The sequence below is a fragment of the Cherax quadricarinatus genome, chromosome 50 (genome assembly GCF_038502225.1).
Source record: "Cherax quadricarinatus isolate ZL_2023a chromosome 50, ASM3850222v1, whole genome shotgun sequence".
Classification (NCBI taxonomy): domain Eukaryota; kingdom Metazoa; phylum Arthropoda; class Malacostraca; order Decapoda; family Parastacidae; genus Cherax; species Cherax quadricarinatus.
This window is the reverse complement of record NC_091341.1, coordinates 20,666,127-20,691,843: the sequence shown is the minus strand read 5'-3', so window position 1 is coordinate 20,691,843 and position 25,717 is coordinate 20,666,127. Positions and strand designations below refer to the sequence as shown.

At 45.4% G+C, this 25,717-nt stretch overlaps 1 protein-coding gene across 1 annotated transcript in view; it reads right to left on the bottom strand.

The window, feature by feature from the left end:
• Positions 1-25,717, bottom strand: part of LOC128695363 (lachesin) — a 262,137-nt gene that overhangs the window by 211,598 nt on the left and 24,822 nt on the right. The window contains exon 2 of the mRNA XM_053785883.2: positions 18,943-19,170. Within this exon, the coding sequence (XP_053641858.1) occupies positions 18,943-19,039 (97 nt within the window). The 5' untranslated portion in view covers positions 19,040-19,170. The remainder of the gene's footprint in view (positions 1-18,942; positions 19,171-25,717) is intronic.

The following is a 25,717-nucleotide window of genomic DNA, read 5'->3' as shown; positions in this document are numbered from 1 at the left end:
ACTTAAAGTCGCAATTTCCAAGAACCTATCGACCATCGACGACGTTAAATGAGAGTTGCTAGGTTACTGTGTTGCTAGGTTACTGTGTTGCTAGGTTACTGTGTTGCTAGGTTACTGTGTTGCTATGTTGCAGTGTTGCTATGTTACAGTGTTGCTAGGTTACAGTGTTGCTAGGTTACAGTGTTGCTGGGTTACAGTGTTGCTAGGTTACTGAGTTGCTAGGTTACTGTGTTGCTATGTTACAGTGTTGCTATGTTACAGTGTTGCTAGGTTACAGTGTTGCTAGGTTACTGTGTTGCTATGTTACAGTGTTGCTAGGTTACAGTGTTGCTAGGTTACAGTGTTCCTAGGTTACTGTGTTGCTATGTTACAGTGTTGCTATGTTACAGTGTTGCTAGGTTACAGTGTTACTAGGTTACAGTGTTGCTAGGTTACAGTGTTGCTAGGTTAGTGTTTCTAGGTTAGTGTTGCTAGGTTACAGTGTTGCTAAGTTACTGTGTTGCTATGTTACAGTGTTGCTAGGTTACAGTGTTGCTAGGTTACAGTGTTACTAGGTTACAGCGTTACTAGGTTACAGTGTTGCTAGGTTAGTGCTGCTAGGTTACAGTATTTCTATGTTACAGTGTTGCTAGGTTACAGTGTTGCTAGGTTACAGTGTTGCTAGGTTACAGTGTTGCTAGGTTACAGTGTTGCTAGGTTACAGTGTTGCTAGGTTAGTGTTGCTAGGTTACTGTGTTGCTAGGTTACAGTGTTGCTATGTTACAGTGTTGCTAGGTTACAGTGTTGCTAGGTTACAGTGTTGCTAGGTTACAGTGTTGCTAGGTTACTGTGTTGCTATGTTACAGTGTTGCTATGTTACAGTGTTGCTAGGTTACAGTGTTGCTAGGTTACAGTGTTGCTAGGTTACAGTGTTCTAGGTTACAGTTTTGCTAGGTTACAGTGTTGCTAGGTTACTGTGTTGCTAGGTTAGTGCTGCTAGGTTACTGTGTTGCTATGTTACAGTGTTGCTAGGTTACAGTGTTGCTAGGTTACAGTGTTGCTAGGTTACAGTGTTGCTAGGTTACAGTGCTGCTAGGTTAGTGCTGCTAGGTTACTGTGTTGCTAGGTTACAGTGTTGCTAGGTTACAGTGTTGCTATGTTACAGTGTTGCTATGTTACAGTGTTGCTAGGTTACAGTGTTGCTAGGTTACAGTGTTGCTAGGTTACAGTGTTGCTAGGTTACAGTGTTGCTAGGTTACAGTGTTTCTAGGTTACAGTGTTGCTAGGTTACAGTGTTGCTAGGTTACAGTGTTGCTAGGTTACAGTGTTGCTAGGTTACTGTGTTGCTATGTTAGTGTTGCTAGGTTACAGTGTTGCTAGGTTACAGTGTTGCTAGGTTACGGTGTTGCTGTGTTACAGTGTTGCTAGGTTACAGTGCTGCTAGGTTAGTGCTGCTAGGTTACAGTGTTGCTAGGTTACAGTGTTGCTAGGTTACAGTGTTACTAGGTTAGTGTTGCTAGGTTAGCGTTGCTAGGTTACAGTGTTGCTAGGTTACTGTGTTGCTATGTTACAGTGTTGCTAGGTTACAGTGTTGCTAGGTTACAGTGTTACTAGGTTACAGTGTTACTAGGTTACAGTGTTACTAGGTTACAGTGTTGATAGGTTAGTGCTGCTAGGTTACAGTGTTGCTATGTTACAGTGTTGCTATGTTACAGTGTTGCTAGGTTACAGTGTTGCTAGGTTACAGTGTTGCTAGGTTACAGTGTTGCTAGGTTACAGTGTTGCTAGGTTACAGTGTTGCTAGGTTACTGTGTTGCTATGTTACAGTGTTGCTAGGTTACAGTGTTGCTAGGTTACAGTGTTGCTAGGTTACAGTGTTCTAGGTTACAGTTTTGCTAGGTTACAGTGTTGCTAGGTTACTGTGTTGCTAGGTTAGTGCTGCTAGGTTACTGTGTTGCAATGTTAGTGTTGCTAGGTTACAGTGTTGCTAGGTTACAGTGTTGCTAGGTTACAGTGTGCTAGGTTACTGTGCTGCTAGGTTACAGTGCTGCTAGGTTACTGTGTTGCTAGGTTACAGTGTTGCTAGGTTACAGTGTTGCTAGGTTACAGTGTTGCTAGGTTACAGTGTTCTAGGTTACAGTTTTGCTAGGTTACAGTGTTGCTAAGTTACTGTGTTGCTAGGTTAGTGCTGCTAGGTTACTGTGTTGCAATGTTACAGTGTTGCTAGGTTACAGTGTTGCTAGGTTACAGTGTTGCTAGATTACAGTGTGCTAGGTTACAGTGTTGCTAGGTTACAGTGTTGCTAGGTTACTGTACTGCTAGGTTACAGTGCTGCTAGGTTAGTGCTGCTAGGTTACTGTGTTGCTAGGTTACAGTGTTGCTAGGTTACAGTGTTGCTAGGTTACAGTGTTGCTATGTTACAGTGTTGCTAGGTTACTGTGTTGGTAGGTTACAGTGTTGCTAGGTTACAGTGTTGCTAGGTTACAGTGTTGCTAGGTTACAGTGTTGCTAGGTTACAGTGTTGCTAGGTTACTGTGTTGCTAGGTTAGTGCTGCTAGGTTACTGTGTTGCTGTGTTACAGTGTTGCTAGGTTACAGTGTTGCTAGGTTACAGTGTTGCTAGGTTACAGTGTTGCTAGGTTAGTGTTGCTATGTTACAGTGTTGCTAGGTTACAGTGTTGCTAGGTTACAGTGTTGCTAGGTTACAGTGTTGCTATGTTACAGTGTTGCTAGGTTACAGTGTTGCTAGGTTACTGTGTTGCTAGGTTACAGTGTTGCTATGTTACAGTGTTGCTAGGTTACTGTGTTGCTAGGTTACAGTGTTGCTAGGTTACAGTGTTGCTAGGTCACAGTGTTGCTAGGTTACAGTGTTTCTAGGTTACAGTGTTGCTAGGTTACAGTGTTGCTAGGTTACTGTGTTGCTAGGTTAGTGCTAGGTTACTGTGTTGCTATGTTACAGTGTTGCTAGGTTACAGTGTTGCTAGGTTACAGTGTTGCTAGGTTACAGTGTTCTCGGTTACAGTGTTGCTATGTTACAGTGTTACTAGGTTACAGTGTTGCTAGGTTACAGTGTTGCTAGGTTACAGTGTTGCTATGTTACAGGGTTGCTAGGTTACAGTGCTGCTAGGTTAGTGCTGCTAGGTTACAGTGTTGCTAGGTTACAGTGTTGCTATGTTACAGTGTTGCTACGTTAGTGTTGCTAGGTTATAGTGTTGCTAGGTTACAGTGTTGCTATGTTACAGTGTTGCTAGGTTACAGTGGTGCTAGGTTACAGTGCTGCTAGGTTACAGTGTTGCTAGGTTACAGTGTTGCTAGGTTACAGTGTTGCTAGGTTACAGTTCCCTACAATACCACCCCCTACAATACCACCCCCTACAATACCACCCCCTTCAATACCACCCCCTTCAATACCACCCCCTTCAATACCACCCCCTACAATACCACCCCCTACAATACAGTTCCCTACAATACAGTTCCCTACAATACCACCCCCTACAATACCACCCCCTACAATACCACCCCCTTCAATACCACCCCCTTCAATACCACCCCCTACAATACCACCCCCTACAATACAGTTCCCTACAATACCACCCCCTACAATACAGTTCCTATAATACCACCCCCTACAATACCACCCCCTACAATACAGTTCCTACAATGCCACCCCCTACAATACCACCCCCTACAATACAGTTCCCTACAATACCACCCCCTACAATACCACCCCCTACAATACCACCCCCTACAATACCACCCCCTACAATACCACCCCCTACAATACCACCCCCTACAATACCACCCCCTACAATACCACCCCTACAATACAGTTCCCTAAAATACCACCCCCTTCAATACCACCCCCTACAATACCACCCCCTACAATACAGTTCCCTACAATACCACCCCCTACAATACAGTTCCCTACAATACCACCCCCTACAATACAGTTCCCTACAATACCACCCCCTACAATACCACCCCCTACAATACCACCCCCTCCAATACAGTTCCCTACAATACCACCCCGTACAATACAGTTCCCTACAATACCACCCCTACAATATCACCCCCTACAATACAGTTCCCTACAATACCACCCCCTACAATACAGTTCCTTACAATACCACCCCCTACAATACCACCCCCTACAATACAGTTCCCTACAATACCCCCCCTACAATACCACCCCCTACAATACCACCCCCTACAATACAGTTCCCTACAATACCACCCCCTACAATACCACCCCCTACAATACAGTTCCCTACAATACCACCCCCTACAATACCACCCCCTACAATACAGGTCCCTACAATACCACCCCCTACAATACAGTTCCCTACAATACCACCCCCTACAATACCACCCCCTACAATACAGTTCCCTACAATACCACCCCCTACAATACCACCCCCTACAATACAGTTCCCAACAATACCACCCCCTACAATACAGTTCCTTACAATACCACCCCCTACAATACCACCCCCTACAATACAGTTCCCTACAATACCACCCCCTACAATACCACCCCCTACAATACAGTTCCCTACAATACCACCCCCTACAATACCAGTTCCCTACAATACCACCCCCTACAATACAGTTCACCCCCTACAATACAGTTCCCTACAATACCACCCCCTACAATACCACCCCCTACAATACAGTTCCCTACAATACCACCCCCTACAATACAGTTCCCTACAATACCACCCCCTACAATACCACCCCCTACAATACAGTTCCCTACAATACCACCCCCTACAATACCACCCCCTACAATACAGTTCCCTACAATACCACCCCCTACAATACCACCCCCTACAATACAGTTCCCTACAATACCACCCCCTACAATACAATTCCCTACAATACCACCCCCTACAATACCCGCCCCTACAATACATTTCCCTACAATACCACCCCCTACAATACAGTTCCCTACAATACCACCCCCTACAATACAGTTCCCTACAATACCACCCCCTACAATACCACCCCCTACAATACAGTTCCCTACAATACCACCCCCTACAATACAGTTCCCCACCCCCTACAATACCCACCCCCTACAATACCACCCCCTACAATACAACAATACCAGTTCCCTACAATACCACCCCCTACAATACAGTTCCCTACAATACCACCCCCTACAATACCACCCCCTACAATACAGTTCCCTACAATACCACCCCCTACAATACAGTTCCCTACAATACCACCCCCTACAATACCACCCCCTACAATACACCCCCTACAATACCACCCCCTACAATACCACCCCCTACAATACCACCCCCTACAATACAGTTCCCTACAATACCACCCCCTACAATACAGTTCCCTACAATACCACCCCCTACAATACAGTTCCCTACAATACCACCCCATACAATACCACCCCCTACAATACAGTCCCCTACAATACCACCCCTACAATACAGTTCCCTACAATACCACCCCCTACAATACCACCCCCTACAATACAGTTCCCTACAATACCACCCCCTACAATACAGTTCCCTACAATACCACCCCCGACCATACCACCCCCTACAATACAGTTCCCTACAATACCACCCCCTACAATACAGTTCCCTACAATACCACCCCCTACAATACCACAATACCCCCCCTACAATACCACCCCCTACAATACAGTTCCCTACAATACCACCCCCTACAATACAGTTCCCTACAATACCACCCCCTACAATACCACCCCCTACAATACAGTTCCCTACAATACCACCCCCTACAATACAGTTCCCTACAATACCACCCCCTACAATACCACCCCCTACAATACAGTTCCCTACAATACCACCCCCTACCCCTACAATACCACCCCCTACAATACCACCCCCTACAATACCCCCCCCTACAATACCACCCCCTACAATACCACCCCCTACAATACCACCCCCTACAATACAGTTCCCTACCATACCACCCCCTACAATACCACCCCCTACAATACAGTTCCCTACAATACAGTTCCCTACCCACCCCCTACAATACCACCCCCTACAATACCACCCCCTACAATACCACCCCCTACAATACCACCCCCTACAATACCACCCCCTACAATACCACCCCCTACAATACAGTTCCCTACAATACCACCCCCTACAATACCACCCCCTACAATACAGTTCCCTACAATACCACCCCCTACAATACCACCCCCTACAATACAGTTCCCTACAATACCACCCCCTACAATACAGTTCCCTACAATACCACCCCCTACAATACAGTTCCCTACAATACCACCCCCTACAATACCACCCCCTACAATACAGTTCCCTACAATACCACCCCCTACAATACAGTTCCCTACAATACCACCCCCTACAATACAGTTCCCTACAATACCACCCCCTACAATACAGTTCCCTACAATACCACCCCCTACAATACAGTTCCCTACAATACCACCCCCTACAATACAGTTCCCTACAATACCACCCCTACAATACAGTTCCCTACAATACCACCCCCTACAATACAGTTCCCTACAATACCACCCCCTACAATACAGTTCCCTACAATACCACCCCCTACAATACCACCCCCTACAATACAGTTCCCTACAATACCACCCCCTACAATACAGTTCCCTACAATACCACCCCCTACAATACAGTTCCCTACAATACCACCCCCTACAATACCACCCCCTACAATACCACCCCCTACAATACCACCCCCTACAATACCACCCCCTACAATACAGTTCCCTACCATACCACCCCCTACAATACCACCCCCTACAATACAGTTCCCTACAATACAGTTCCCTACAATACCACCCCCAACAATACCACCCCCTACAATACCACCCCCTACAATACAGTTCCCTACAATACCACCCCCTACAATACCACCCCCTACAATACCACCCCCTACAATACAGTTCCCTACAATACCACCCCCTACAATACAGTTCCCTACAATACCACCCCCTACAATACCACCCCCTACAATACAGTTCCCTACAATACCACCCCCTACAATACAGTTCCCTACAATACCACCCCCTACAATACAGTTCCCTACAATACCACCCCCTACAATACAGTTCCCTACAATACCACCCCTACAATACAGTTCCCTACAATACCACCCCCTACAATACCACAATACCCCCCCTACAATACAGTTCCCTACAATACCACCCCCTACAATACAGTTCCCTACAATACCACCCCCTACAATACAGTTCCCTACAATACCACCCCCTACAATACAGTTCCCTACAATACCACCCCCTACAATACCACCCCCTACAATACCACCACCTACAATACAGTTCCCTACAATACCACCCCCTACAATACAGTTCCCTACAATACCACCCCCTACAATACAGTTCCCTACAATACCACCCCCTACAATACCACCCCCTACAATACAGTTCCCTACAATACCACCCCCTACAATACAGTTCCCTACAATACCACCCCCTACAATACCACCCCCTACAATACAGTTCCCTACAATACCACCCCCTACAATACAGTTCCCTACAATACCACCCCCTACAATACCACCCCCTACAATACAGTTCCCTACAATACCACCCCCTACAATACAGTTCCCTACAATACCACCCCCTACAATACCACCCCCTACAATACCACCCCCTACAATACCACCCCCTACAATACCACCCCCTACAATACAGTTCCCTACAATACAGTTCCCTACAATACCACCCCCTACAATACCACCCCCTACAATACCACCCCCTACAATACAGTTCCCTACAATACCACCCCCTACAATACCACCCCCTACAATACAGTTCCCTACAATACCACCCCTACAATACAGTTCCCTACAATACCACCCCCTACAATACCACCCCCTACAATACAGTTCCCTACAATACCACCCCCTACAATACAGTTCCCTACAATACCACCCCCTACAATACCACCCCCTACAATACAGTTCCCTACAATACCACCCCCTACAATATAGTTCCCTACAATACCACCCCCTACAATACAGTTCCCTACAATACCACCCCCTACAATACCACCCCCTACAATACAGTTCCCTACAATACCACCCCCTACAATATAGTTCCCTACAATACCACCCCCTACAATACCACCCCCTACAATACAGTTCCCTACAATACCACCCCCTACAATACAGTTCCCTACAATACCACCCCCTACAATACCACCCCCTACAATACAGTTCCCTACAATACCACCCCCTACAATACAGTTCCCTACAATACAATACACCCCCTACAATACCACCCCCTACAATACAGTTCCCTACAATACCACCCCCTACAATACCAGTTCCCTACAATACCACCCCCTACAATACCACCCCCTACAATACCACCCCCTACAATACCACCCCCTACAATACCACCCCCTACAATACCACCCCCTACAATACAGTTCCCTACAATACCACCCCCTACAATACCACCCCCTACAATACAGTTCCCTACAATACCACCCCCCCCTACAATACCACCCCCTACAATACAGTTCCCTACAATACCACCCCCTACAATACCGTTCCCTACACTACCACCCCCTACAATACCACCCCCTACAATACCACCCCCTACAATACCACCCCCTACAATACCACCCCCTACAATACCAGTTCCCTACAATACCACCCCCTACAATACCACCCCCCCCTACAATACAGTTCCCTACAATACCACCCCCTACAATACAGTTCCCTACAATACCTGCCCCTACAATACAGTTCCCTACAATACCACCCCCTACAATACCACCCCCTACAATACCAGTTCCCTACAATACCACCCCCTACAATACAGTTCCCTACAATACCACCCCCTACAATACAGTTCCCTACAATACCACCCCCTACCATACAGTTCCCTACAATACCACCCCCTACAATACAGTTCCCTACAATACCACCCCCTACAATACCACCCCCTACAATACCAGTTCCCTACAATACCACCCCCTACAATACAGTTCCCTACAATACCACCCCCTACAATACAGTTCCCTACAATACCCCCCCTACAATACAGTTCCCTACAATACAGTTCCCTACAATACCACCCCCTACAATACAGTTCCCTACAATACCACCCCCTACAATACCAGTTCCCTACAATACCACCCCCTACAATACCACCCCCTACAATACCACAATACCACCCCCTACAATACAGTTCCCTACAATACCACCCCCTACAATACCACCCCCTACAATACAGTTCCCTACAATACCACACAATACCCCCACCCCCTACAATACAGTACAATACCCTACAATACCACCCCCTACAATACAGTTCCCTACAATACCACCCCACTACAATACCAGTTCCCTACAATACCACAATACCCCTACAATACCACCCCCTACAATACCACCCCCTACAATACCACCCCCTACAATACCACCCCCTACAATACCACCCCCTACAATACCACCCCCTACAATACCCTACAATACCACCCCCTACAATATAGTTCCCTACAATACCACCCCCTACAATACAACCCCCTACAATACAGTTCCCTACAATACCACCCCCTACAATACAGTTCCCTACAATACCACCCCCTACAATACAGTTCCCTACAATACCACCCCCTACAATACCGTTCCCTACAATACCACCCCCTACAATACAGTTCCCTACAATACCACCCCCTACAATACAGTTCCCTACAATACCACCCCCTACAATACACAATACCACCCCCTACAATACAGTTCCCTACAATACCACCCCCTACAATACAGTTCCCTACAATACCACCCCCTACAATACAGTTCCCTACAATACCACCCCCTACAATACAGTTCCCTACAATACCACCCCCTACAATACAGTTCCCTACAATACCACCCCCTACAATACAGTTCCCTACAATACCACCCCCTACAATACAGTTCCCTACAATACCACCCCCTACAATACAGTTCCCTACAATACCACCCCCTACAATACCGAACCCTACAATACCACCCCCTACAATACCAGTTCCCTACAATACACCCCCTACAATACAGTTCCCTACAATACCACCCCCTACAATACCACCCCCTACAATACAGTTCCCTACAATACCACCCCCTACAATACAGTTCCCTACAATACCACCCCCTACAATACTGTTCCCTACAATACCACCCCCTACAATACAGTTCCCTACAATACCACCCCTACAATACAGTTCCCTACAATACCACCCCCTACAATACCACCCCCTACAATACAGTTCCCTACAATACCACCCCCTACAATACAGTTCCCTACAATACCACCCCCTACAATACAGTTCCCTACAATACCACCCCCTACAATACACTTCCCTACAATACCACCCCCTACAATACCACCCCCTACAATACCACCACCTACAATACAGTTCCCTACAATACCACCCCCTACAATACAGTTCCCTACAATACCACCCCCTACAATACAGTTCCCTACAATACCACCCCCTACAATACAGTTCCCTACAATACCACCCCCTACAATACCACCCCCTACAATACCACCCCCTACAATACAGTTCCCTACAATACCACCCCCTACAATACAGTTCCCTACAATACCACCCCCTACAATACCACCCCCTACAATACCACCCCCTACAATACAGTTCCCTACAATACCACCCCCTACAATACAGTTCCCTACAATCCCACCCCCTACAATACAGTTCCCTACAATACCACCCCCTACAATACAGTTCCCTACAATACCACCCCCTACAATACCACCCCCTACAATACCACCCCCTACAATACCGTCCCCTACAATACACCTCCCTACAATACCACCCCCTACAATACAGTTCCCTACAATACCACCCCCTACAATACAGTTCCCTACAATACCACCCCTACAAAGTACCCACCCCCTACAATACCACCCCCTACAATACAGTTCCCTACAATACCACCCCCTACAATACAGTTCCCTACAATACCACCCCCTACAATACAGTTCCCTACAATACCACCCCCTACAATACAGTTCCCTACAATACCACCCCCTACAATACCACCCCCTACAATAGTTCCCTACAATACCACCCCCTACAATACAGTTCCCTACAATACCACCCCCTACAATACAGTTCCCTACAATACCACCCCCTACAATACCACCCCCTACAATACAGTTCCCACAACAATATTCTACGCTACACACTGCCTCTGTTCTCCAGTCAACTGACAGTTACAATACCATCCCCTACAATCCACTAACAGTTACAATACCACCCCCTACAATACAGTTCCCACAACAATATTCTACGCTACACACTGCCTCTGTTCTCCAGTCAACTGACAGTTACAATACCACCCCCTACAATCCACTGACAGTTACAATACCATCCCCTACAATCCACTGACAGTTACAATACCATCCCCTACAATCCACTGACAGTTACAATACCATCCCCTGCCACAATAGATAATGTCTATCATACAATAACATCCGCGGCCACAATAGATAATGTCTATCATTGATAAATGTCATACGAGTTTGTGGAGACAAGAAGGTTACTCAATTACTTCTCATGATTTATCCATGAATCAGTTCTCATATTTCTACAGTCTATTTCTACAGTCTATTTCGCTGACCGCTTCTGTAATTATATATATATATATATATATATATATATATATATATATATATATATATATATATATATATATATATATATATATATATATATTATTATGTCGTGCCGAATATGTAAAACTGGTCAGTTAGGAAGAACTCATTTAAAATTAAGTCCTTTCTAAAAAAATTCTTATACGTTTAAAGATATATATTTTTCATTAATGTTGATGTAAAAATTTTTAATTTTGCACCAAAAGAATGTTAGAAAACTTACCTAACCTTGTTATAACAAGAACAATTTACTTTAGCCTGACCCAACTAAATATATTTTAGATTTGTTTACAATAATTTAATACTAAACAAACACAGTGAAATATATTTTTTTCGTTAGGTTCAGAATGATTTTGGCGAAATTATTGCATACACAAATTTTCACTTGTCCTATATGGCAAGATGAGCGTTGCTATTTAAGCCAAGATCGCAAGTTCTGCCTATTCGGCACGACATATATATATATATATATACATAATTATATATATATAATTATATAAATATATATAATTATATATAAATTATATATATATATATATATATATATATATATATATATATATTACAACTTAGAACACTGAGGTGAATATAACGTTAACAGAACTTAGGATTTTCCAACTTTCTCATGACTCTCGTTTTTTTTGACGTCTTTCGAGCAATTTTGGGAAATTAGAATTTTTGCCAATAAAATTTCGGATATTGTGGGTTTAAAGAGGTATTAAAACACGTGATATATAAACTATGTCGGGGACTGACTGCCTGTCGACACTGGAAGGTAGACACATGGTTCAGAGACCCGACGGGTTGATGAATTAGACACATGTGCAACACTTGGGTATCTTTAATGTGGAAACGTTTCGCCCCACAGTGGCCTCATCAGTCCTATACAGAGAAGAATGGTTGATGATCAGAAGGAGTTTGACTTCATCAGTCCCTCAACCTGGAGCCGATGTGATCAATCCGTCAATCTTATCAAGATTGATGGAGTGATAACATCGACTCCAGGCTGAGGGACCGACTACCTCAAATTCCTTCTGATCTTCAACCATTCTTCTCTGTATAGGACTGATGAGGCCACTGTGGGGCGAAACGTTCCCACGATAAATAAACCCAAGTTATATATTCAAATCTGGACAATTTCACCTGAAAAATACCTGAAACATGAACGATCCCTGATTTATACTTCCCCCTGGGGGTCGACGCCCCCGCAGCTCGGTTACAAACCAGGCTTCCTGGTGGATCAAAGCCTGATCAACCAGGCTGTTGCGTTGTTATTGTCTTCAGGATTAAACTTTCTCATGTACAAGCTCTCTCTATTCTAAATTCCGTCAATAAACTGAACAAAATTTTACAATACAGTGACTGGAACAATACAGCGACTGGAACAATACAGTGACTGGAACAATACAGCGACTGGAACAATACAGTGACTGGAACAATACAGTGACTGGAACAATACAGCGACTGGAACAATACAGTGACTGGAACAATACAGTGACTGGAACAATACAGCGACTGGAACAATACAGTGACTGGAACAATACAGCGACTGGAACAATACAGTGACTGGAACAATACAGCGACTGGAACAATACAGTGACTGGAACAATACAGTGACTGGAACAATACAGCGACTGGAACAATACAGTGACTGGAACAATACAGCGACTGGAACAATACAGTGACTGGAACAATACCGTGACTGGAACAATACAGTGACTGGAACAATACAGCGACTGGAACAATACCGTGACTGGAACAATACAGTGACTGGAACAATGCAGTGACTGGAACAATACCGTGACTGGAACAATACAGCGACTGGAACAATACAGTGATTGGAAAAATACAGCGACTGGAACAATACAGTGACTGGAACAATACAGTGACTGGAACAATACCGTGACTGGAACAATACAGCGACTGGAACAATACAGTGACTGGAACAATACCGTGACTGGAACAATACAGCGACTGGAACAATACACTGACTGGAACAATACAGCGACTGGAACAGTACAGTGACTGGAACAATATAGTGGCTGGAACAATACAGTGACTGGAGCAATACAGTGACTGGAGCAATACAGTGACTGGAACAATACAGTGACTGGAACAATACAGTGATTGGAACAATATAGTGGCTGGAACAATACAGTGACTGGAACAATACAGTGACTGAAACAATACAGTGACTGGAACAATACCGTGACTGGAACAATATAGTGGCTGGAACAATACAGTGACTGGAACAATACAGTGACTGGAACAATACAGTGACTGGAACAATACCGTAACTGGAACAATACCGTGACTGGAACAATACAATGACTGGAACAATACAGTGACTGGAACAATACAGTGACTGGAACAATACCGTGACTGGAACAATATAGTGACTGGAACAATACAGTGACTGGAACAATACAGTGACTGGAACAATACAGTGACTGGAACAACACAGTGACTGGAGCAATACAGTGACTGGAACAATAGTGACTGGAACAATACAGTGATTGGAACAATACAGTGACTGGAACAATACAGCGACTGGAACAATACCGTGACTGGAACAATACCGTGACTGGAGCAATATAGTGACTGGAACAATACAGTGACTGGAACAATACCGTGACTGGAACAATATAGTAACTGGAACAACACAGTGACTGGAACAATACAGTGACTGGAACAATTCAGTGACTGGAACAATACAGTGACTGGAACAATACCGTGACTGGAACAATATAGTGACTGGAACAATACAGTGACTGGAACAATACCGTGACTGGAACAATACAGTGACTGGAACAATATAGTGACTGGAACAATACAGTGACTGGAACAATATCGTGACTGGAACAATACAGTGACTGGAACAATACCGTGACTGGAACAATGCCGTGACTGGAACAATACAGTGACTGGAACAATGACGTGACTGGAACAATACAGTGACTGGAACAATGCCTTGACTGGAACAATACAGTGACTGGAACAATACCGTGACTGGAACAATACAGTCACTAGAACAATACAGTCACTGGAACAATACAATGACTGGAACAATTCCGTGACTGGAACAATTCCGTGACTGGAACAATACCGTGACTGGAACAATACCGTGACTGGAACAATACCGTGACTGAATACAGTGACTGGAACAATACAGTGACTGGAACAATACAGTGACTGGAACAATACCGTGACTGGAACAATACAGTCGCTGGAACAATACAGTCACTAGAACAATACAGTCACTGGAACAATACAATGACTGGAACAATACCGTGACTGGAACAATACCGTGACTGGAACAATACAGTGACTGGAACAATACAGTGACTGGAACAATACAGTGACTGGAACAATACCGTGACTGGAACAATACCGTGACTGGAACAATACAGTGACTGGAACAATACAGTGACTGGAACAATACAGTGACTGGAACAATACAGTGACTGGAACAATACCGTGACTGATCACGACGTTTCGGTCCGACTTGGTCCATTTACGAAGTCACAGTGTAAATGGCCCTTCTATATACGGGTTATTTGTGCAGTTGTTACCGTAATCGTAGAGTCGATAGGCTTCAAACCTAAGTAATTAACTATAAAGTAGAGAAATACAACAATATATACACCGAGACGAGTATGTCTGCTAGTGTATATATCCCAGGAGTTTAATTGTTGTGTTATATACACCGAGATGAGTATGTCTGCTAGTGTATATATCCCAGGAGTTTAATTGTTGTGTTATATACACCGAGACGAGTATGTCTGCTAGTGTATATATCCCAGGAGTTTAATTGTTGTGTTATATACACCGAGATGAGTATGTCTGCTAGTGTATATATCCCAGGAGTTTAATTGTTGTGTTATATACACCGAGACGAGTATGTCTGCTAGTGTATATATCCCAGGAGTTTAATTGTTGTGTTATATACACCGAGACGAGTATGTCTGCTAGTGTATATATCACAGGAGTTTAATTGTTGTGTTATATACACCGATATGAGTATGTCTGCTAGTGTATATATCCCAGGAGTTTAATTGTTGTGTTATATACACCGAGACGAGTATGTCTGCTAGTGTATATATCACAGGAGTTTAATTGTTGTGTTATATACACCGAGACGAGTATGTCTGCTAGTGTATATATCACAGGAGTTTAATTGTTGTGTTATATACACCGAGACGAGTATGTCTGCTAGTGTATATATCCCAGGAGTTTAATTGTTGTGTTATATACCAAACAATTCTTGACTAATTGTAAGGTTAGGTTATCTTAGGTTAAGTTAGGTTAGGTTAGGTTATCTTAGGTTAAGTTAGGTTAGGTTATCTTAGGTTAGGTTAGGTTAGGTTAGGTTACGTTATCTTAGGTTAGGTTAGGTTATCTTAGGTTAAGTTAGGTTAGGTTAGGTTAGGTTAGGTTATCTTAGGTTAGGTTAGGTTATCTTAGGTTAAGTTAGGTTAGGTTAGGTTAGGTTAGGTTATCTTAGGTTAAGTTAGGTTAGGTTAGGTTATCTTAGGTTAAGTTAGGTTAGGTTAGGTTTGGTTAGGTTTGGTTAGGTTAGGTTAGGTTAGGTTAGGTTAGGTAAGGTTAGGTTAGGTTAGGTTAGATTAGGTTAGATTAGGTTAGGTTAGGTTAGGTAAGGTTAGGTTAGGTCTACCTACCTGGAGGTTACCTGGAGGTTATTCCGGGGATCAACGCCCCCGCGGCCCGGTCCACGACCAGGCCTCCCGGTGGATCAGGGCCTGATCAACCAGGCTGTTACTTCTGGCCGCACACAGTCCAACGTACCAGCCACAGCCTGGCTGATCCGGCACTGACTTTAGGTATCTGTCCAGCTCTCTCTTGAAGGCAGCCAGGGGTTTATTTGTAATTCCCCTAATGCTTGATGGGAGGCTTTTGAGCAGTCTTGGGCCCCGGACACTTATGGTGTTTTCTCTTTGTGTACCAATGACGCCCCTACTTTTAATTGGGGGTATTTTGCATCGCCTGCCTAGTCTTTTACTTTCGTAGGTAGTGATTTCTGTGTGCAGATTCGGGACCATTCCTTCCAGGAATTTCCAAGTGTAGATTATGATATATCTCTCCCTCCTGCGTTCCAACGAGTACAAGTCAAGTGCTTCCAAGCGTTCCCAGTAGTTAAGGTGCTTGACAGAACTTATACGTGCAGTAAAGGATCTCTGTACACTCTCTAGATCTTCGATTTCACCTGCTTTGAATGGAGATGTTAATGTACAGCAGTATTCCAGCCTAGAGAGAACAAGTGATTTGAAAAGGATCATCATTGGCTTGGCATCTCTCGTTTTGAAAGTTCTCATTATCCATCCTATCATTTTCTTTGAGCTTGTGATCGTGGCACCGTTGTGATCCTTGAAAGTGAGATCCTCAGACATTACTACTCCCAAGTCCCTTACATTATTTTTCCTCTCTATTGTATGGCCAGAGTTTGTAGTGTACTCTGTTCTTGTTATTATCTCCTCCAGTTTTCCATAACGGAGTAGTTGGAATTTGTCCTCATTGAACATCATATTGTTTACCGTTGCCCACTGGAAAACTTTGTCGATATCTTCTTGGAGGTTAACCGCGTCCTCAGCAGATGACAGCCTCATGCAGATCCTAGTATCATCCGCAAAGGATGATACGGTGTTGTGATGTATATCTCTGTCTATGTCTGATATGAGGATGAGGAATAAGATGGGGGCGAGTACTGTGCCTTGTGGAACAGAGCTCTTCACTATGGCAGCCTCCGATTTAACTCTGTTGACCACTACTCTTTGTGTTCGATTTGTTAGGAAGTTGAAGATCCATCTCCCCACTTTCCCAGTTATTCCTTTAGCACGTATTTTGTGCGCTATTACGCCATGATCGCATTTGTCAAACGCTTTTGCAAAGTCTGTGTATATTACATCTGCATTCTGATTTTCTTCCAGTACATCTAAGGCCATATCATAGTGATCCAGTAGTTGTGAGAGGCAGGAGCGACCTGCCCTGAACCCATGTTGCCCTGGATTGTGCAGATTTTGGGAATCCAGGTGATTTGCAATCCTGCTTCTTAGCACTCTTTCAAAGATTTTTTATGATATGGGACGTCAGAGCTATTGGTCTTATAGTTCTTAGCTAATGCTTTGCTGCCACCTTTATGGAGTGGGGCTATATCCGTTGTTTTAAGTGACTGTGGAATTTCACCCATGTCCAAGCTCCTCCTCCATAGTGTACTTAGGGCACGTGAGAGGGGTTTCTTGCAGTTCTTAATGAAAACAGAGTTCCACGAGTCTGGGCCCGGGGCTGAGTGCATAGGCATGTTGTCAATGGCTTTTTCGAAATCTATCGGAGTTAGGGTAATGTCGGAAATCTGGCATACATTTATGGAGTTTTGAGGCTCATTCATGAAGAAATCATTTGGGTCATCGATCCTCAGACCGATAAGTGGCTCACCAAACAGAGTCATACTGGGATTTCAGTATTTCACTCATTTCCTTGTTGTCATCTGTGTAAGTCCCATCCTGTCTGAGTAAGGGCCCGATACTAGATGTGGTATTTGCCTTGTTTTTGGCATATGAAAAGAAATATTTTGAATTTCTTTCAATTTCACTAATAGCTTTAAGCTCCTCCTGTCTCTCCTGGTTCCTGTAAGAGTCATTTAACTTAAGTTCGATAGTTTCCACTTCCCTGGTCAGCGCCTCCTTCCGTGTATCAGATATTCTAGCACTCCTGAGGAGCTCAGTGACTCTTCGTCGCCTTCTGTACAGGGAGAGTCTTTCTCCAGTTTACTCCTGCTCTTCTTCTTTCTTAGGAGAATATGCCTAGAACATGCTTCAGCTGTCAGGAAGGTAAGGTTAGGTTAGCTTAGGTTAAGTTAGGTTAGGTTAGGTTAAGTTAGATTAGGTTAGGTAAGGCTAAGTTATGTTAGGTTAGGTTAGGTTAGGCTAGGTTAGGTTAACTTAGGTTAGGTTAGGTAAGGTTAGGTTAGGTTAGGTTAGGTAAGGTTAGGTTAGGTTAGGTTAGGTAAGGTTAGGTTAGGTTAGGTTAGGTTAGGTAAGGTTAGGTTAGGTTAGGTTAGGTTAGGTAAGGTTAGGTAAGGTTTGTCAGGAAACAGGACAAGTGTTTCCTGACGCGGGTTTTCGCCCTGTGATAATGTCACAGCTGGGGCTTTTAGTCATTTAACCGTGTACAAGTGACACGCGCTCTCAGTCACCCTCGTGTGGTAGATAAGCTTGAAACCCCCATTAATCTAGCCTACATAGAACAGAGGTGCTGCATGTGTCTTACCTTTGCCGTGTGCGGTGTTGTGGGTAGCCAACACGAGTGTGAGGGCTACCAGAGGTAGTATGCCCCACTTTCTGTGTCCTGCTCTAGTCCACGTCATCTTTACCACACCGCTCACTGGGCTCTTTATTATCTTCTATTCCTCCTCTTCCTTTCTTTTTTTTTTTTTTTACACTGATTTTCCGGTTACGAGCAAATGTGAGAATTCAACTTTCTATTTACCTTTTTACTCTAAAAAAGATCACGTCAATTATTTTTTAACTAATGTTATGACTTGAAATAGTAATATACAAAAAAGCACACACATACACAGGTATACATGAGCGGAACACCGATGGTTAAGATTTTTCCGTGATGCAATGGCAAGGGAGGGAGACAGGGAGACAGGGAGACAGGGAGACAGGGGGAGAGTGTGTGTGTGTGTGTAGGCGGGGGTAACTCCCTTCAATAGGGGACTATTACCTTCCCTCGACACGGCTCTGGAAAGCGGCTTACTGCTATTGACAAACTCCTTTTATTCTCCGTGAGACGTGTTCCATAGCCGGTCAAGCGAGCTCTGCTTAAGGTCCGCCTCTACGCGGCTGCTTCCGGGGGGAGAGGGAGGGTTTCGGACCGGGGGGAGGGGAGGGAGGATGAGGGGAGGAGGAGGGGGGACTGTTCGGCGATCGATCAGTGGTTTCGTTACGCTGGATTTGGAAGTCGACGACGGCGTTTGCGATGGCTGGTTACCGGAGCGTAAGATGCTGCAGTGTACCGGCCCGTTGGATGCTGCCGTGTACTAGTCCGTATGATGCTGTCGTGCACTGAAGAGTACGATTCTGCCGGGTACCGGCCCGTACGATGCTGCCGTGTACTGGTCTGTACGATGCTGCCGTGTACCAGTCCGTACGATGCTGCCGTGCACAGGAACGCTCGGCGACGTACGTATGAGCTGCGGGTCCTTTTCCTGGCGCCTTCAAGAGCCTGGATGATGGATGGACATGGGCGGCATACGACTCACAAAGACCCAAAATATCTCAGCAGCTGAGTGTCAGAGAGGATGCTGAGGCAGCTGACAGATAAGACCCGTCCGTCCTCTGACAGCCCCTCCGTCCGTCCACTGACAGCTCTTCCGTCCGTCCACTCTCACACCTGAAAGGAAGAGGAAATGCTTAGTGAGATACCTGTCTTAGGGATCTGTGGAAATCTTCTTCTCATTTCTGAGTAATTTGTTTAAAAAGCGATTTTGAGAAGTTTTGTCGGGGGTGACGTGACGTGACATGGTAGTGATGACGTGAGGTTGACGTGAGGCGTAACGAGCGCAGGGGGACGTGTACTAGATCTAAATAAATTATTGTTATGAGGCAAATTGTATTAAAATAGCAATATAATCAACAGGCATAAGTTTTTAATTGCAATAATTAGTGTAGTGGTACTCTCTCTCTCTCTCTCTCTCTCTCTCTCTCTCTCTCTCTCTCTCTCTCTCTCTCTCTCTCTCTCTCTCTCTCTCTCTCTCTCTCTCTCTCTCTCTCTCTCTCTCTTTGAGATGTAATTTACCTCAAATGCTTGAAAACATCGAGACAGGGAGAGAGAAAAAGGAGAATTCGTGACCCATGAGATTGTTGTGGTTAGCGAGGAGCATTTGGTTGGTCGTGTGGGCGGCCCATCATGACCGTAACCACAATGGAGGGTGGCAGGCCGCCCTGGCGTGGGCGGCCATGGTGCACCATAACAACAATGGCAGGATGGGAGGCCAGCCTCGCGTGGCCCTGCACTCTATGAGGCACCTCTCGTAATTACCTCCATCATCTCCCAGCCTCACCTCCCAGCATCATCTCCCAGCCTCACCTCCCACCTCTCTCCCTCTCCCCGCACTCCTGCCATCTCCTTTTTTCAGCTAGATTCTTCCTGAATTCTTTCTTACATCCACCATTCAAGACACGAAGATCTGTGGGCACTTGTTCTTCCTTCCTTCCTTCCTTCCTTCCTTCCTTCCTTCCTTCCTTCCTTCCTGTGCCCTGCTTCCGGCACATCCTCCATCCTTCACGGACCTGCAACTAACGTACGCAAATAAGTTGAGAAACAACGGACGGACATACCAGTCGACCGTCCGTTACTTGTTCATCACGGTCTATCATTACATTCTAGGCCTCCGATTACGTCTAAACGAATGCATTACCACGTGACGTAACTCCGTTTAACGAAGCTTGAGTAAGCTTTTAGACGTCGAAGCTTGAGTAAGCTTTGTTGTGGTGGAGATGCAGGCAGCATGGTGGAGATGCAGGCAGCATGGTGGAGATGCAGGCAGCATGGTGGAGATGCAGGCAGCATGGTGGAGATGCAGGCAGCATGGTGGAGATGCAGGCAGCATGGTGGAGATGCAGGCAGCATGGTGGAGATGCAGGCAGCATGGTGGAGATGCAGGCAGCATGGTGGAGAATTGTTGAAGTTGCGTAAGTAGGTATTTTATTGTTTCTTCAGCTCTCTCCCGACACCAGGTTTCTTGCATCAGCATTTCCCAAGAACTCACAATATCCTGGATTTTCCTACCAATACCACCGTGTCGTTAAACACACACACAGAGCTTTAAGAAGAGGTATGATAAGGCTCACGGGGCAAGGAGAGAATGACCTAGTAGCGACCAGTGAAGAGGCGGGGCCAGGAGCTATGAATCGACCCCTGCAACCACAATTAGATGAGTACACACACAAACACACACACACACACAGTCTTTGCTTCACTTAATATTTACAATTATCTTCTCCATCATGTGTTGTTGATATTTTTCTTGAAGTCCAAACACCATGTGAGCTCCGTGACTCAGGTCCCCATCTTTCCCGTGACAGTTCTCCCTCAGTTCCCACATAGTGGCATGTTGACATCCCCCCACACTTGTTGGACGTCAGGTATTGTTAGCAACTGTAGTCAAAAGACAGTGCATAACACTTATTTTTGTAAACGTCAGTGTTAGCAGGTGACACAAGGAGCAGCGCGTCGCGATGTAGTATACGAGTTATGGTCAAGGATCGGGCCTCGGGGGGCAGTGACCCCAGGAGCACCCTCCAGGCTGGTAGGATGGTAGGTAGATAGGTGATAAGGTAGGTTGGGGAGGGGGGATGTCAGGTGTTGACTTTCCAAGTGAGGTGAGTTTAGCAGGCAGCATGGGCAGTGCCCAGTACCCAGCAGACTTTCCTTCCCTCCCTCCCATTATTCTGCTCTATGGTGTTCCGAATCCGTGTGACTGCTGCTTCTCAACAGCATCTTCAGGTCCTGTCGCCTTGCACTCTGATGTATTCTATATGTTACCAACCCACAACACTACACTGCAGAGAGCGTTAACACCCATGACAAGTCAACACAATACCATGCAGTCTTCCTAACAGTCTCCCTGACAGTATCCCTGACATTCAACCTGACAGTATCCCTGACACTATCCATGACACTCCCCCTAACAATGTCCTTGACACTCTGTCTTACATTCTCCCTGACAGCCTGTCTGACAGTCTGTCTCTCTGACACACACACACACACACACACACACACACACACACACATTTGTGAACGACATATGTGAACAACATGACGGAAGGAATAGACTTAGAAGTGTCCCTGTTTGCAAATGATATTAAGTTGACGAGAAGAATTCAGTCGGACGAGGACCAGGCAGAACTGCACCTGGATTACCATGGCAGTGACCTCCATCGAAGACACTGCGAGACTCCAAGCCGACATCAATCAGATCTTCGAATGGGCCACTCAAAATAATATGAAGTTCAACGAGGAGAAATTTCAACTACTCAGATATGGGAAACTCGAAGAAATTAAAAACGTATGAAGGTATACGACAAATTCTAACCATACAATAGAGCGGAAAAGTAATGTGAAGGACCTGGGAGTGATAATATCAGAGGATCTCGCCTTCAAAGACCACAACAATGTATCTACCTCATCCGCTAGGAAAATGATAAGATGGATAATGAGAACCTTCAAAACTAGGGACGCCAAGCCCATGGTGATTCTCTTCAAATCGCTTGTGCTCTCTAGGCTGGAATACTGCTGTACACTAACGGCCCCCTTCAAGACTGGCGACATTGCAGACCTGGAGAGTGTACAAATAACTTTCACGGCACACATAAGGCACCTAAACAACTGGGAACAGTTGAAGGTCCTTAATATGTATTCCCTCGAATGCAGGCGTTAGAGATACATGATAATATACACTTGGAAAGTCCTGGAAGGATTGGCACCAAACCTGCACACCAAAATCACTCCCTATGAAAGCAAAAGACTCGACAGGAGGTGAAGCATTCCCCCGATGAAAAGCAGGGGCGCCACGGGTACACTGAGAGACAACACAGTAAGTGTCTGGGGCCCCCAACTGTTCAATTGCCTCTCAGCATACATAAGGGGGATTACCAATAGACCCCTGGCTGTCTTCCAGAAGGCACTGGACAAGCACAGTCAGTACCTGACCAACTGGGCTGTGGTTCGTACGTCAACTTGCGTGCGGCCAGCAGTAACAACCTGGTTGATCAGAACCTGATCCACCATGAGGCCTGGTCTCAGACCGGGCCTCGGGGGCGTTGACCCCCGAAACTCTCTCCAGGTAAACTCCAGATAAACTCCAGGCTGCAGTCCTGGTTTAGAAACTGGCTTCTGGAGTTCAACCCAACCAAGCACAAAATCATGAAGATTGGGGAAGGGCAAAGAAGACTGCAGATGGAGTATAGTCTAGGGGGCCAGAGACTAAAGTCTCACTCGAGGAAAAGGACCTTGGGGCGAGTATAACACCGGGCACACCTTCTGAGTCGCACATCAACCAAATAACTGCTGCAGCAGACGGGTGCCTAACAAACCTAAGAATATCATTCCGTATTGGAGTATGCAGCACCAGTCTGGAGCCCACACCTAGCCTAGCACGTAAGGAAATTAGAGAAAGTGCCAAGGTTTGCAACAATACTACTCCCGGAGCTAAGGGGTATGTCTTACGAGGAGAGGTTAAGGGAAATCGACCTGACGACACTGGAGGACAGGAGAGATAGGGGGAACATGATAATGGCATATAAAATACTAAGAGGAATTGACAAGGTGGACAGAGACAGGATGTTCCAGATAGGGAACACAGAAACAAAGGACACAATTGGAAGCTGAAGACTTTTACGAGTCACAGGGATGTTAGGAAGTATTTCTTCAGTCATAGAGTCGTCAGTAAGTGGAACAGTCTAGCAAGTGATGTAGTGGAGGCAGGAACTATACATAGCTTGAAGACGAGGTATGACAATGCTCAGGAAGCAGAGAGAGAGAGGACCTAGTAGCGATCAGTGAAGAGGCGGAGCCAGGAGCTGAGTCTCGACCCCTGCAACCACAATTAGGCGAGTACCAGTTAGGAACCCACATCTGGTCAAGCACGTCATGAAATTAGAGAAAGTGCAGAGGTTTGCGACAAGGTTAGTTCCAGAGTTAAGGGGAATGTCCTACAAAGAGAGGTTAAGAGAAATCAGCCTGACGACACTGGAGGACAGGAGGGTTACGGGAGACATGATAACGACATATAAAATACTGCGTGGAATAGACAAGGTGGACAGAGACAGGATGTTCTAGAGATGGGACACAGGTAAGAAGGGAGGCCCAACGACAATACGAAAACGACATAGCAGCGAAAGTCAAATCTGATCCGAAGCTATTGTACAGTCACATCAGGAGGAAAACGACAGTCAAGAACCAGGTGATAAGGCTGAGGAAGGAAGGAGGGGAGTTCACATGAAACGACTGCGATGTGAGGAGCTCAACACGAGGTTCAAAGAAGTGTTCACAGAGGAAACAGAGGGGACTCCAGAAAGACAGACAGGTGGGGTACACCAACTGTTGGACACAATACATACAACCGAGGAAGAAGTGAAGAGGCTACTAAGCGAACTAGATACCTCAAAGGCGATGGAGCTGGATAACATCTCTCCATTGGTGCGGAGAGAGGAAGCAGAGGCGCTATGTGTACTACTAACAACAATCTTCAAAACATCTATCGAAACAGGACGACTACTTGAGGTATTGAAGACAGCAGACATAGTCCCATTTTTAAAAAAAAGAGACAGACACGAAGCATTAAACTACAGATCAGTGTCATTGACATGTATATGCAAAGTCATGGAGAAGATTATCAGGAGAAGAGTGGTGGAAATCCTATGTCACAAACCTACAGGAGTTCTATGACAGGGTGACAGCAGTAAGACAAGAGAGAGAGAGAGAGAGAGAGAGAGAGAGAGAGGTGGGTAGATTGCATTTTCCTGGACTGTAGGAATGCGTTTGACACAGTTCCACACAGGAGGTTAGTGCAAAAGCTGGAGGACCAGGCAGGGATAACAGGGAAGGCACTGCAGTGGATCAGGGAATACCTGTCAGGAAGACAACAGCGAGTCATGGTACGTGGCGAAGTGTCAGGGTGAGCGCCTGTGACGAGTGGGGTTTCACAGGGGTCAGTCCTAGGTCCGGTGCTGTTTCTGGTATTTGTGAACTACATGAGGGCAGGAATAGACTCCGAAGTGTCCCTGTTTGCAGATGATGTGAAGCTGATGAGAGGAATTCAATTGAATGAAGACCAGGCAGAACTACAAAGGGATCTGGACAGGTTGCAGGCCTGGTCCAGCAACTGGCTCCAGATCAAGTCCACTAAGTACAAAGTCATGAAGATTTGGGAAGGGCAAAGAATACTGCAGACGGAGTGTAGTCTAGGGGGCCAGAGACTACAAACCTCATTCACGAAAAAGGATCTTGGGGTGAGTATAACACCGGGCACATCTCC